This window comes from Podarcis vaucheri (genome assembly GCF_965113315.1).
Source record: "Podarcis vaucheri genome assembly, chromosome: 7".
NCBI lineage: Eukaryota > Metazoa > Chordata > Lepidosauria > Squamata > Lacertidae > Podarcis > Podarcis vaucheri.
This window is the reverse complement of record NC_138765.1, coordinates 3,040,960-3,055,000: the sequence shown is the minus strand read 5'-3', so window position 1 is coordinate 3,055,000 and position 14,041 is coordinate 3,040,960. Positions and strand designations below refer to the sequence as shown.

The 14,041-nt window shown below is 46.1% G+C and overlaps 1 protein-coding gene across 2 annotated transcripts in view; it reads left to right on the top strand.

Moving 5' to 3' along the window:
- Positions 1-14,041, top strand: part of TIMM50 (translocase of inner mitochondrial membrane 50) — a 40,563-nt gene that overhangs the window by 3,616 nt on the left and 22,906 nt on the right. For both annotated transcript variants that reach the window (XM_082231324.1, XM_082231323.1), the window contains exon 3: positions 3,348-3,379. In XM_082231324.1, coding sequence (XP_082087450.1) covers positions 3,348-3,379 — 32 coding nt within the window. The remainder of the gene's footprint in view (positions 1-3,347; positions 3,380-14,041) is intronic.

The following is a 14,041-nucleotide window of genomic DNA, read 5'->3' as shown; positions in this document are numbered from 1 at the left end:
TGGATTTCAAGTTGGGGGGGGGGGTTGTATAGCCTTGCCAGGAGAGCATTGCTCTCTGCTGCGAAGAGTTTGTGGCCTGGCTGTGTCTTCCCTGCCTGCATAAGTGGCTGGTTGCCTGGTCATGAAGACTTCTCACTGGGAGGGTTTGCTGACAAAATACAGTTTACAATTTCTGCTGCAAATGCCCCAAATCTGATTCTAATTACTGTTGGAAGATTCAGCAGTAATTCCATGCCTCCAAGGGTGGGGTGGGGGCAGATTTAACAGTCAAAAAGCCTGTGCTGGTCAATGCAATACAGTCGTACCTCGGGTTACATACACTTCAGGTTACATACACTTCAGGTTACATACGCTTCAGGTTACAGACTCCGCTAACCCAGAAATAGAACTTTGCTTCAGGATGAGAACAGAAATCGTGCTCCGGCGGCAGCAGGAGGCCCCATTAGCTGAAGTGGTGCTTCAGGTTAAGAACAGTTTCAGGTTAAGAACGGACCTCCAGAACGAAGTAAGTACTTAACCCGAGGTACCACTGCACATGCAGGTCCCACTATCTGAAAATATCAGCGCTTAAAGAATTACCATATTTTTTGCTCTATAAGACTCACATTTTCCCTCCTAAAAAGTAAGGGGAAATGTGTGTGCGTCTTATGGAACGAATGCAGGCTGCACGGCTATCCCAGAAGCCAGAACAGCAAGAGGGATCACTGCTTTCTTGTTTTCCTCCTCCAAAACTAGGTGCGTCTTGTGGTCTGGTGCGTCTTATAGAGCGAAAAACACAGTGCACACAAACCTTGCTATACACTCTGCAGATTCATTGGGGGGGGGGGGCTGAAGCTAGGACTGAGAGCAGTAACACCACCTCCTCCAGCACCTGCTTCACTGACCAGATCCATTTACTCCGCCCCAGCAGCAGTGATTGCCCTCTTCTTCAGCCTGGCTGGTTCTCTGCAGGCTGGGCTCCAACATGCTCTCTCTGGCGCTTTCCACTCAGGGGCAGCGGCAGTGACAGCTCAGGGCTCAGAGGTGGCTTCTCTCTTGGCCTTGACCACGTCCCTGGCACCAGAGGAGGGAAGAGCAGGAGGAGGAAGGCAGCAGCAGCAGCAGCAGCACCAGAGAAGGAGGCTCTGCCATGTTGTTCAGGGAGGGGATCCTGTCAGTGTAGATACATGGTAGGAAAATGCCAGGCTATCAGGAACACACTGGGATTTTCCCTATAGAAAACAACAAAAATGGTTGGCTCCTTATGTCCCCACTTGCCTAACAAACAATTTCTGAGAAAGGCTTCAGTTACAGATAGGTAGCCGTGTTGGTCTGCCATAGTCAAAATAAAAAAAATCCTTCCAGTAGCACCTTAAAGACCAACTAAGTTAGTTCTTGGTATGAGCTTTCGTGTGCATGCACACTTCTTCAGATACACTGAAACAGAAGTTGCCAGATCCTTCTATATATTGAGAAGGTGGGGAGGGGTATTACTCAGAAGGGTTGTGGGAATCTTGCATTTAGTAAGAAAGAAGATATCAGTCTGTACCTGTGCAAGTTTCTTGGTGAGGTTGATGGACTTCCATTTCATGCGGCTCAATGTGGTGCCTTCCATGGTTCCAGTTACAGATGGGTAGCCGTGTTGGTCTGCCATAGTCAAAATAAAAAAAATCCTTCCAGTAGCACCTTAAAGACCAACTAAGTTAGTTCTTGGTATGAGCTTTCGTGTGCATGCACACTTCTTCAGATACACTGAAACAGAAGTTGCCAGATCCTTCTATATATTGAGAAGGTGGGGAGGGGTATTACTCAGAAGGGTTGTGGGAATCTTGCATTTAGTAAGAAAGAAGATATCAGTCTGTACCTGTGCAAGTTTCTTGGTGAGGTTGATGGACTTCCATTTCATGCGGCTCAATGTGGTGCCTTCCATGGTTCCAGTTACAGATGGGTAGCCGTGTTGGTCTGCCATAGTCAAAATAAAAAAAATCCTTCCAGTAGCACCTTAAAGACCAACTAAGTTAGTTCTTGGTATGAGCTTTCGTGTGCATGCACACTTCTTCAGATACACTGAAACAGAAGTTGCCAGATCCTTCTATATATTGAGAAGGTGGGGAGGGGTATTACTCAGAAGGGTTGTGGGAATCTTGCATTTAGTAAGAAAGAAGATATCAGTCTGTACCTGTGCAAGTTTCTTGGTGAGGTTGATGGACTTCCATTTCATGCGGCTCAATGTGGTGCCTTCCATGGTTCCAGTTACAGATGGGTAGCCGTGTTGGTCTGCCATAGTCAAAATAAAAAAAAATCCTTCCAGTAGCACCTTAAAGACCAACTAAGTTAGTTCTTGGTATGAGCTTTCGGTATCTGAAGAAGTGTGCATGCACACGAAAGCTCATACCAAGAACTAACTTAGTTGGTCTTTAAGGTGCTACTGGAAGGAATTTTTTTATTTTGAGAAAGGCTTAACGTTCTTAAAACGGCGTGGATATAGTTTGACATGTAATTGGAGTAATTGTGATAGTCTCTTGTTTATCTTGGGTTGATCTTCCTGCTTGGCAGGGGGTTGGACTCGATGGCCCTTGTGGTCTCTTCCAACTCTATGATTCTATGATTCTAATACAGTGGTGCCTCGCAAGATGAAATTAATTCGTTCCGCGATCTTTTTCGTCTAGCGAATTTTTCGTCTTGCAAAGCACGGTGTCGGAAAAGTTTTGGAAAAGCTTCAAAAATCAGCAAAAACCTCAAAAAAGGCTACCACACCGCGTTCTATGAGTTGCTCCTCGAAGTCAAGTCGCAACTGTATTAACGGTGTTAAGAAAAAGGAAACAAACTTGCAAGACATTTTTGTCTTGCGAAGCAAGCCCATAGGGAAATTCGTCTTGCGAAGCAGCTCAAAAACCGCAAAACCCTTTCGTCTAGCAAGTTTTTCGTCTTGCGAGGCATTCGTCTTGCGGGGCGCCACTGTAGTGTCAGTAAAAGAGGAGCTCCAGCTGCTGTAAGCAAATTAATATTTCTTGCAGAAAGCATGGGGGCCTTTATTGGATCACAATTGACATAAGAGTTCGGTAACAGTAGAGAATTCCCCACGGAATCACTCTGATACTTCCTGAAATATGATCTGTGTTTTCAGATGGTTGTCTCTCTCCTCTGACTGGTAAATGAAGGACCTTATTCCTCTCTTCTTCTGCTTGCCAGTAAGGTTACAATATTTTTAAAAAGTAAAATCAGCTGTTCTTTTGAGACTGAAATATCAAACACCCTCTTATTCTTACTGAATTGGTATTATATTTACTTCTTGGACATTGTAACACACCATTCTGTGAAATGATGCAAAGTGACCTGCTTTTCTTGTTTTGTTTTTTTGGTGGCAGGTAGCAATTCGGTGGATGAGCATGGTGTCAAGGTAAGCTGTTTCCTTCCTGAGTCTTTGACTTGTTAGGTGTCTGCCGCTAGGGGTCACTGTGTGCTTGAAATTTGCTCTGCAGGTGACTGCTGAATGCTATAGAGTCATACCTCATGTTACGGATGCTTCAGGTTACATATTTTCGGGTTGCGGACAGCGGGAAACCCAGAAGTACCGGAACGGATTACTTCCAGGTTTCGCCGCATACGCAGAAGCGCTAAATCGCTCTTTGCACATGCACAGAAGTGCCGGTGCCTGGGCAGACGCGGCACTTCAGGATGCGAACATTGCGGGTTGCGGACGTGCCTCCATCACGGATTACGTCCGCAACCCAAGGTTCCACTGTATCAATCTTGTAACAGAGTGAAGGTTAAACTTGGCAACCGTTAAACTTATTGCCTGCTAAGAACTGAACTTATTACCTGCTAAGAACTGAGTAAATAAGCAAGCTATAGAATATTGGAGGGCAGCAGCATGATTCTGGCTGCCCCTCGTGTAGAAGATGGGAGTAGTTTATGTGCAGTTTTCATGAGTGGTGGCAGTAAAGTGCGCTGCCATTTCTATATATAGCATTTCTCAGCATCCAAAGGATTTACTGGTTGTCACGTTCTTTGAGATCTGTGGATCAAGGGTGGTTAATAATGATAATAATAATAATAATAGAAGATTAGGCTGAGAGTTGCTTTTCCAATGCCATGCATTTCGTGCCTTTCGTGCCTATATCCAGCTTTATTTATTTAAGTTTATGGCTCACCCTTTTTATGAGTTTAAGGCAATTTTAAAAAAAGAGAATCAAAAGAATTGTAGAGTTGGAAGGGACCACGTTGTCAAAAGAAACAGCTAAAGGTAGTTTTAAAACGGTACTGAAAAGCAACTACAGTGGTACCTCAGGTTACATACGCTTCAGGTTACAGACTCCGCTAACCCAGAAATAGTGCTTCAGGTTAAGAACTTTGGTTCAGGAAGAGAACAGAAATCGTGCTCCAGTGGCGCAGCGGCAGCGGGAGGCCCCATTAGCTAAAGTGGTGCTTCAGGTTAAGAACAGTTTCAGGTTAAGAACAGACCTCTGGAATGAATTAAGTACTTAACCAGAGGTACCACTGTAAATACAAGTTTTAAAAGCAATACAGAATGAGTGTCCAAGGCAGAAACCTTTTAATCCATCCAGAAAAGCTTGCCCAAATATACACGTCTTTCTTTGTTTCCGGAAGCGTTTTAACCATTGTAGCGTGCTGTGAAATGGCAAGACCCCTCCAGGCTACAAATCAACAACTGGAGGCGCCAGGGTCAAATCTGGACCCATCAGGTGGGGCAGGGGGCCCTCATAGTTTTCAGCTCAGAAGTCAAGTGAGAGGTATAGAGCAAGACATGGACTCGCAGCCATTAAGGGCATCCTGGAAGGCCTTCCGCCTCGTTCTCCCCAGCTCCTTATGGCTCTCCAGTAAACTCATTGCTGACAAGAAGGGCTCAGCCTGGAACACATAACTCTTCAGACATAACACATAACACTGCTTGGGGGGCAGGTCTGCCGGGAAGTGATGTATTTAATTTTAAATATTTACAGCATTTATATACTGCGCAGTTCCCAGGATTGTTTACTATACAAAGTACAACAAGCATCATTCTAAAACAGAGTAAATCAAGGTTCAAAACTTGCAGTGGAATAGTAACTGTATTGTTGTTGTTGTTTGGTCGTTAAGTCATGTCCGACTCTTCGTGACCCCCTGGACCAGAGCACGCCAGGCACTCCTGTCTTCCACTGCCTCCCGCAGTTTGGTCAAACTCATGCTGGTAGCTTCGAGAACACTGTCCCACCATCTCGTCCTCTGTCGTCCCCTTCTCCTTGTGCCCTCCATCATTCCCACCATCAGGGTCTTTTCCAGGGAGTCTTCTCTTCTCAGGAGGTGGCCAAAGTCTTGGAGCCTCAGCTTCAGGATCTGTCCTTCCAGTGAGCACTCAGGGCTGATTTCCTTCAGAATGGATAAAATACCTTAAAAGCACACACACACAAACTCAAGCTTGAAAAGCCTGGGGAAATGAGGCCGCAACCTAGATGGAGAGGTCATTCCATCGCTTCTGTGGCGTTTGCTGAAATAGCCAGATCTCTAGTAGTCACCCACTAAACCTCATTTGATGAAGGCACCCAAACAAAACCCTCAGAAGATATTAAGGTGGTTATATATATGGAAGGAGGCGATCCAGGAAGTAACCCAGCCCCAAGATGATTAGAGTTTTAAAGGCTAATACCACTAGCATGAGGGACACGGGTGGCACTGTGGGTTAAACTACAGAGTCTAGGACTTGCCAATCAGAAGGTCGGCGGTTCGAATCCCCGCGACGGGGTGAGCTCCCGTTGCTCAGTCCCTGCTCCTGCCAACCTAGCAGTTCGAAAGCACGTCAAAGTGCAAGTAGATAAATAAATAGGTACTCCTCTGGCGGGAAGGTAAACGGCATGTCCGTGTGCTTCTCTGGTTTGCCAGAAGCGGCTTAGTCCTGCTGGCCACATGACCCGGAAGCTGTACGCCGGCTCCCTCGGCCAATAAAGCGAGATGAGCGCCGCAACCCCAGAGTCGGCCACGACTGGACCGAATGGTCAGGGGTCCCTTTACCTTTACTTTTTACTGCTAGCATAATGAAAAGGGTCATAGCTTAAAGTTAGAACATTCCTTGAATGCAGACGATTCCAGGTTCGATCACCAGGTAGGGCTGGGAAAGATCCCCCCACCTGCTCCCAGTCCATGTAGATAATACCGCACTGCTGATCTGTCTCATTATTAGGCAACTTCCGATGTTGGACTGGGCCTGGAAATGGATTGGAAGCCAAGGTAGATGCTAAAGAACCGGACTGGATGGGAGTTGATCATATCATATCAACCAGCTCCACTTACCAATCCTGTTGCTCTACTCTTGACCAGTTGAGGTTTCTAGACTGCTTTCAGAGGTGATCCAGCAGATATAATGCATTTCATTAATCCAAAGGGTTGCAGCGGGTTGATAAAAGACTTTCCCAAGCCTCCAAGACCACTTCAGTTTCTGGCACCAGTGCTTCTCTCTCCTTCCTGGTATTGTCACCTGCCCCCTGCAACATACCTTTCCCGCCAATCATTCTGAAATGTCTCTTGCCACTCCAGGCTCTCTCACTTGGGCCAGCTCTGATCCTGAACAAACGATATGAGCAAACCAGGCAAGCCTAACTTTGAGCAAAGCGAACATATGTTTCTTCATTAAGCACAGGATATAAGCTAGCCTGAGCCAAGTCCCCACCTTTCCCAAGTCCCTTTTATGCCACCAAAAAAAGACGTGGGTGGTTGTTTCCTGTTCCACTGTGACTCAGCCCTGAGACCAGCAAGAGGCTGTGGGGAGAAGTCTGAGGCCAGGTTCCCATAAATGTTTTGTGGTCCTTATTGTAGCAGGCACATGTTGCCATGGATGTGTGAATGGGCCTCGCTGGTGGGAGTTTGTGCTACCTGTTGTCCTGGGAGCTTGAGCTGGGTAGCTCTGCATATTCAACTGTGGCTTTTACTGGCTCCCTTTGCTCCCTAACGCATCCCTTTGGAAACGATTGCCTTAATTGGGCTAATTGATGAAAAACCTCTTGCTACAGCCCATTTGTGGGTTTATTACAGGTCTCCTCTGAGATTTCGCTGCTGGTGAGAGGAGCGGGAACGTAGGCAAAACACTTCTTTCCTGGTCTGCTTCCTTCATCTCTTGCAGGAGTCTGGATGGGAAAATCTTAGTGTATAAAGTTCACTGCAATCTTCTGTATACTTCTGGGTTTAATTGCTTGTTACTGAAATAATACAGTGTTGGTGTACACCTGGAGCTAAGCAAGGTTATTGCACAACAGCTATACCTGCTTCAGATGGTGGTTAAGGGTTACAGCATATCTGTCTGAAGGACCCCGTTCCATGGGCCTCTTTTTTTGTAGCCCCCACCCCTTTAACCTGACCGGCCAGTAAGTGTGTTCTTTTGGCAAGTGCAATTAATTTGGGTACCTTGAGTTCAAATGTGTTTGTGGAGGTTACAGCTTTTTAACTGTTCATTCTTACATAAGTTTGCTCAGAATGGAGCTTACGCCTATGTAAGTGGGCAGGGCTTTTTGAATTAATGTATTACAAAGCTTGGAAGTTAGGTTAGAGTTTGTTGGGTTTTTTTAATCAAAACTTCTTAATTATTGGTGCTTTGTAAAAATTGTGATTCACCCTCCATAGCTTGTCATGTGTGTGTGTGGGGGGGGGAGATATCTCCGCTTTCTATACTAGTACCCTTCTGTAACCATTTCAAGGAGGCTGAATAGGGCTGTCTACTCTCTTTTGATATGCAGCACAAGCCCTGAGTGCTCTTGAGGGAAGGAGGTGTGAAGTGCTACTGGCCTTGCATGTCACATACCCAAATTAACTGTTTTGAACTGTGGGTAAGACTTCCTTATTGCCTTTCTATAACTGGGCAGCTTTTGATGTTCAAGACAAAGCTGTCACTTCTCACTGTGCTGTAAACTGCAGCTAAATTGTCTTGGGGAAGTTGCCTGCAATATTCCTTTGCAAAGAGTTGTCCCAGGTGAATGGCCCTTCTTCCTTCCCTTCCCTTCCCTTCCCTTCCCTCCACCTACCTCCTTCAGTTGGTGCTAACACGCTCCTTTCATGCTTCCACAAATTCCTTCTCACCTTTGCAGGCAGCAGGTCGGCTTATTGCTGGCGCATGCCAGCTTACTGCTTTTGATCATTTGTGCTAACAAGGTCCTTCCGGGCACAATTGCCCTCTTTTGCAGAGGTGCGTGTCATAAGTGTGTGTGCTGGGGTGGGGGGAGTCTCAGAATGCAAGGCTCTTTTGCCTGTGCCTTGTCTCTTCCCTTTCTAAGTGAAGGAAAGGAGTTGCTGCATTTGCCTCTACGATACGATAATCTTTATTGTCATTGTCTCATACAGAACAACAAAATTGAAAACCTACATAAAACATTCAAAACCCAACAAGCCTGCTATCCCAGCTATCCCAACCAGATTAGCCCCCTAAAAACTCTGATACCCCGTTTTTAAATACAATATACTCCCATAGAGACTACCTTACACTGCATTTAAAACCAAAATCGCATTTGGATAGAAACAGTTCCTCAGGCGGCTAGTCCTGGTCTTTATAACCCTGGACCTTCTTCCAGAAGGCAGAAGCTGAAAGAGATCATTTCTTGATGTTTGATGTTGTCAGAGGACTTGATCATTACTTTCAAAAGGGATGATGGGCGATGGCTGCTGGAGTAGAATAAGCTGGAAATGTGCACAGCTTTAAGTTTATAGCAAAATATATCCCCTTTATAGGAATGTCCGCGGGGAGCATGGCATCTGTCAAGCTGATACAAGGGGTGCAGAGTTGAGGGTTTTCACAGCTGAAATTTCCGTGGAGATATTGGGGAATTGCCATGCTTTGAAGTGGTTGTGCGCCTGCCTTTCTCAAAGGTATTTGTGTCTTTTCCCTTACCTGCTGTTCTTGAGCCATAATAAAACCCCTTTGGTTTTGTTAATAGCCCTTTTTAGGCTGCCTGTCGCATTCATGTGAATGGCCGCAATGAGGCCGCCTGTGCTGGAGCAAATGTGTCTTCTCCAAAGGCCTTGGCACACTTCACAGCTTCCTGCAAGTCGCATGGCATCACCTGGGTGCAAGAGGGTCTTCAGGGGGACCTGATTTGTCTGGACATCTTTGCCTAAGTGGCTGTAAAATGGGGCTGGCCTTTGATCTGCCTCTCTTTCCCACACTGTTCCTTTTCTTCCTGCTCTGGGAAGTGTGGATTTGCAAAAGGCAGTTTCTTGATCTTTTTTTGTTTTGTTTTTTAATTACAAATTTCCTTTGTCACTCTTCAAGCCTTCATGTGCGCAGCATTGATCTTCCAGCTTCTGGTTTTAAACAAAATGCAAAACTAGGTTCATTCTGGTGAGTTCAAGAAATATTTCAGCACGGATATCTTGAAAAAAGGCTTATGGATTCACATGAACCTTGGAAGGTGGGAAGCTTTGTGACAGTAGAGAACAGAGGGAGCTAGAAGATAGCACATTTTAGGTCCAGCAAGGAAGAAGATGGAGAGAAATTGAAAGCAGATTCCTCTAATGTCTTATCACCAAGATGCACAATTGGAAAAAATTTAGAACCTGGTCAACCCATATATTTGTGCATACTGGAATTGCACATCTGACAGTTTGCTTGTTTGTTTGTTTTAATTTTTGCACATGTCTTATGGCTAGAAGAACTTCTTAGCTCTTGGCAGCTTAAAAGCTGGAGACTTGCACCGAGGGGCTTGGATTAGTTTGTTCACAGTGTTTTGAGCTACTTGGTCCTAACGGCTCCTAAATATTTTGGAGCTGATGTTTAAGAAGTTAACATCTTCTCCAAGGATGTCTTATGAACATCAGGTAGAAAAGAGGCTTTTTGTTAACCACACGTGTAGGTGTCCTGGTGTGTATTTGACCCTGGTGTCTGTGGGGTGTGTTTTTCCAGATCTAACCCTCAAGGTGGCACTGTTGAACTTTCAAACTGAACTGGTTTTGAGATTCATGTGGAAAGTGTTTGGTTGTAGAAACATCCACAGAGAGCTGAAATTCTGATTCACTTAATTGCTGAGACTGGTTAACCCAGGGAACAAAATACCGATCTGAATGCTTTTTGCTAGCTGATGCACCCCAGTCTGTGTAATGCAGGAATCCCATCTGCTGCTTCTCTGGGTCAATTTGGATGGCTGCAGTGGGATAGTATCCTGCACTCTCTCTCTTGTTCTTCTTTGCTTATCTGGCCTCCTGTATACAGTACTCACAGAGGCAGTTTTTACATTCTGTCTTAGTTTTCTTTTGAAGGAACCTGGAACCCATGTCCTGCGAGGTAGATTCAGAAGACTAGGGGAACATCAGTCTAAATCAGTGTTTTTCAACCACTGTTCCGCAGCACACTAGTGTGCCGCGAGATGTTGCCTGGTGTGCCGTGGGAAAAATTGAAAAATTTGAAAGATTTTTTTAAAAAATAATGTCACATTTTCGCCCACTAGGCGGGCACCGGACTGTGTCCACCCTATTTTCCATCCGTCCTGGGTGGGGATCAGATCGGATGAGAGCGGACAGGCGGTCCGCTCTCATCCGATTCCCCATAGAGAGCAGCGGGGCTCTGACATCTCCCTCTCCGCACACAGTGCGGAGACGGAGCTGTCATCCGCCCGCTCAGTGGGGATCAGCGGATCGATCCCCGCTAAGCAGAGAACGGTCCGCAACGTTTTTGTTTGCCATTAAAGAAAAAAATATTAAACCATGCTTGAATGTCGGAACTGGTTACTAAAATTTTTGAATCTCACCACTGATGTTAAGTGTTTGAATCATAGAATCATAGAATCCTAGAGTTGGAAGAGACCACAAGGGCCATCGAGTCCAACCCCCTGCCAAGCAGGAAACACCATCAGAGCACTCCTGACATATGGATGTCAAGCCTCTGCTTAAAGACCTCCAAAGAAGGAGACTCCACCACACTCCTTGGCAGCAAATTCCACTGTTGAACAGCTCTTACTGACAGGAAGTTCTTCCTAATTGTCAGGGAACTGCCATCAGAGGGAAGAGGAGAGGAAAGTCGCTCCAGTGATGCAGGGGAGGGAACTAGCAAGGAGAGAGAGAGAGCTTCCACGGGGGAAGGAAATCCAGGGGACACCAGGGAGAAAGGGGAGGCTGAGAGTACGGCGGAGGGGAGGCTCAGAGACTCTTCCAGTGAAATCAGCGGAGAGAGCACAGGACCTCCGCTTGGCACGCCCACGCTGCGCAGAAGGCTTCCACGCAGGGAATCTAGGAGGAGACTTGGAGTCAAGCAACTTTTATGTTGGAAGAAATTTAGGTCACGCCCACTGACGGATTCTGCCAGTGACTAAGACAGTCGCGTTTCAAGGGCTGTCAAACCAGGGAAAGTTTTAGCTATACGGCTAGCTTGGAGCAGTTTGCAGTTTACGCACAAGCAACCCCAATTCCCATTACACTAATGTTTAGGTGGAATCGTTTGTGTTTATTTGATTTGTGTTTATTTGATTCCTATTCAAGAGAAGTACTTTATATATAGTCAATATAGGCACAGAGTTAAATTTTTTAACATTTTCTAATGGTGGTGTGCCTCGTGATTTTTTTTCATGAAACAAGTGTGCCTTTGCCCAAAAAAGGTTGAAAAATACTGGTCTAAATGACTAACACTAAACAACTTGAGCATCACTCTTTAACATATAATAATCTGTTAGGTCAGTGTGTTCTCCCCCACATTCTGCAGGTTTCTCAGAAGCAAACGGGGATCCTCAATGTAGTGTAGTGTGTGAGCTTATTTTCAAGGCAGCTTGTCTGCCCCCTGCACATTATCTCTTGCAGTGAGCAGGCGCTCGGGGAGAGATATTATAGAAAAACGGCCTTCCCACAACTTTGTGCCCTCCAGTTGCTTTTGATGACAACTCCCGTCAGCCCCAGAGAGCACTAGGAGTTGTAGTCCAAAACATCAGAGGGGCACTGGCTTGGGGGAGGACATTCTAGATGGTTTCCTTGTGGGGTGTACTCACAGTTCAGCCAGAAGCCCTGGCCAGTCCTCTGTTTTTGCACCCTAGAACATTTGCCAGAATATTCTGCGAAGCACAAGTGTTCCACAGCAGGCGTCTCAGGGTGCATGTGCTCTCTGAAAGTGCAGGGGTTTGAAGTGCATTGAATTTGACAGACTTTGGTGAATCCCTCAGCCTTTATGGTCCCTCGAGTCTTCTTGGATTGAAACCAGCATAGAGATCTATCTTCTAAAACCCAGCCAGATAATGTTGCCCCTGGGGATGCCATCCGAATTGGGGAGCTGCTTGACTTGGGCCAGCAAGTGCCAGGACGCTCTTCAGTATTTACATGCCCCGTTGGGCTGACTTGGTAGCAATGGTGGCATTTGGTTAAGTACAAGAAAGATGGGGCTTGGAGGGCCTCTGACAGCTGCCGGTTCTCTGCTTGCGCCCAGTTGTCAGCTCCAGTTTCCTGCCCTGCCAAGCCAATGCTCCACTGCCCTGTACAAAAGGGAGTTGGGAGATTAGACACTGGATTAGTCTTGCTGTGCCTTAAAGTCCTTCGCCTTGCCATTTCCCAGTTATTTTACATAATCCCAAACACCGGAGGAAAGGCAAAACAAAGTGATTCATAAACTGTGTGTGTGTTCAGTGACTGACAGAATTAGTTTCACCCAAGAGCGCTTACTGGTACCTTTCTCTGGACCCTGATTCCGCCTCTGCTCTGACAGTCCTGGTATAGTTCCTTTGCAACGTATCCACAAGGCCAAGAGCCGCCGTGACGTTGTCCAGAGCAGGTCAGTGCCGAAGACTTTGTGGGATTGTTTCAAGTCCCTTGTTTGACTAGAGGAATGGATCATTGTTTTCGTAGCGGGGTCTTGCCCATTTCAGGTCAGCAGCTGCCGGGCTCCTGCGCCTGTGTCTGCGAACAATGAAATCTTGCTTGCAGCCATTCTGTTGTGGCTTTCAAGGACTCTGCAGCGCTCAAAACAGCTGGTGCATCGCTATAGAGCCTTTCAAACGGGGCTGGGCTTTTCCAGTGAGTCGTCTTTGCCCTGTGCATCAATGAAAATATCTGTTACAAGTGTACAGTAAAAAAGATTCAAAATTTGCAGGTCCTTAATTTCAACCAGCACAGAACTTTGGCATCTTGGAAAGCAAAGTCCTTCAGGCACACAAATCCATGCATGCAAAGCTTTGACCCATTTAAGAAGACAGTCTCACTTGATTCCCCTCCCCCTTCCCCCACCGCTCTGAAGACTTACATCCTGTTCAGAATTTGGATGTTTGCAGATAACAGTGCTCATCATGCTAGAGTACAGAGTACTTCTTCCTAAGTTCAGATTAGTAGAGAAAATAAAGCAATGATGTACCGTAGTTTTGGCATAAATGCAGAGGGGAAATCCCGAGGCCCAGAACCAGAGAGCTACTTCAGAGGCACACAGGAGTTTGAGCAGACGTGATAGGAGATAAATATAACATGTAGAACAGCAGACACACACACAGGTGTCCCCCAGGTGTACCACAAACTGTTTCACGGGCTGTGCCCGTGTGATGGTCGTGGGGCTGCTAAAAATATCCTTAGGCATGTAGAACTGGTTGCATTTTTTTGGATCTTAATCTGATGTTTGCAAGTCTGAATGGCTCCTTTCCAAAGAGGAAGGGGTCTTGTTTTCTACGGAGAGGTTAGCGGCACTCTGAGAAAGAAGAGATGGAGAGAATCGTATCCTATTAATGCCTTCAACAGTAACAAAGGTTCAAAATATGGATATGTGTTGCTTAAAGACATACCCACTCCCTGCTCCCTTATTCTTGCAGCAAGAGGGCATGAAGGAGTAAGTCAGCCCATAGAACTTCTTGAGGGCAGAGGCTTTCTCAGTTGTGGGTGCCTCCCCATCGTCCGTCAGACACCTGGAAGGGAGCTGGGCAGTGCAAAAGCAGTTTTCGAGGCTCGTGTTGAATCAGGATTACTAAAACAACTCCCTGCTATAGTTACCCTTTGAAAAATCTGTTGGCACTGTGAGCTTGAGAACTGTGATTGAAATGGGGGCTTGGGGGCTCTATAATATCTAAACCTGGGGCACAGGAGGGTCAGGGCGATTAGGGCAGTGTTTATAGAAACATGCTGTGTGGAGGTT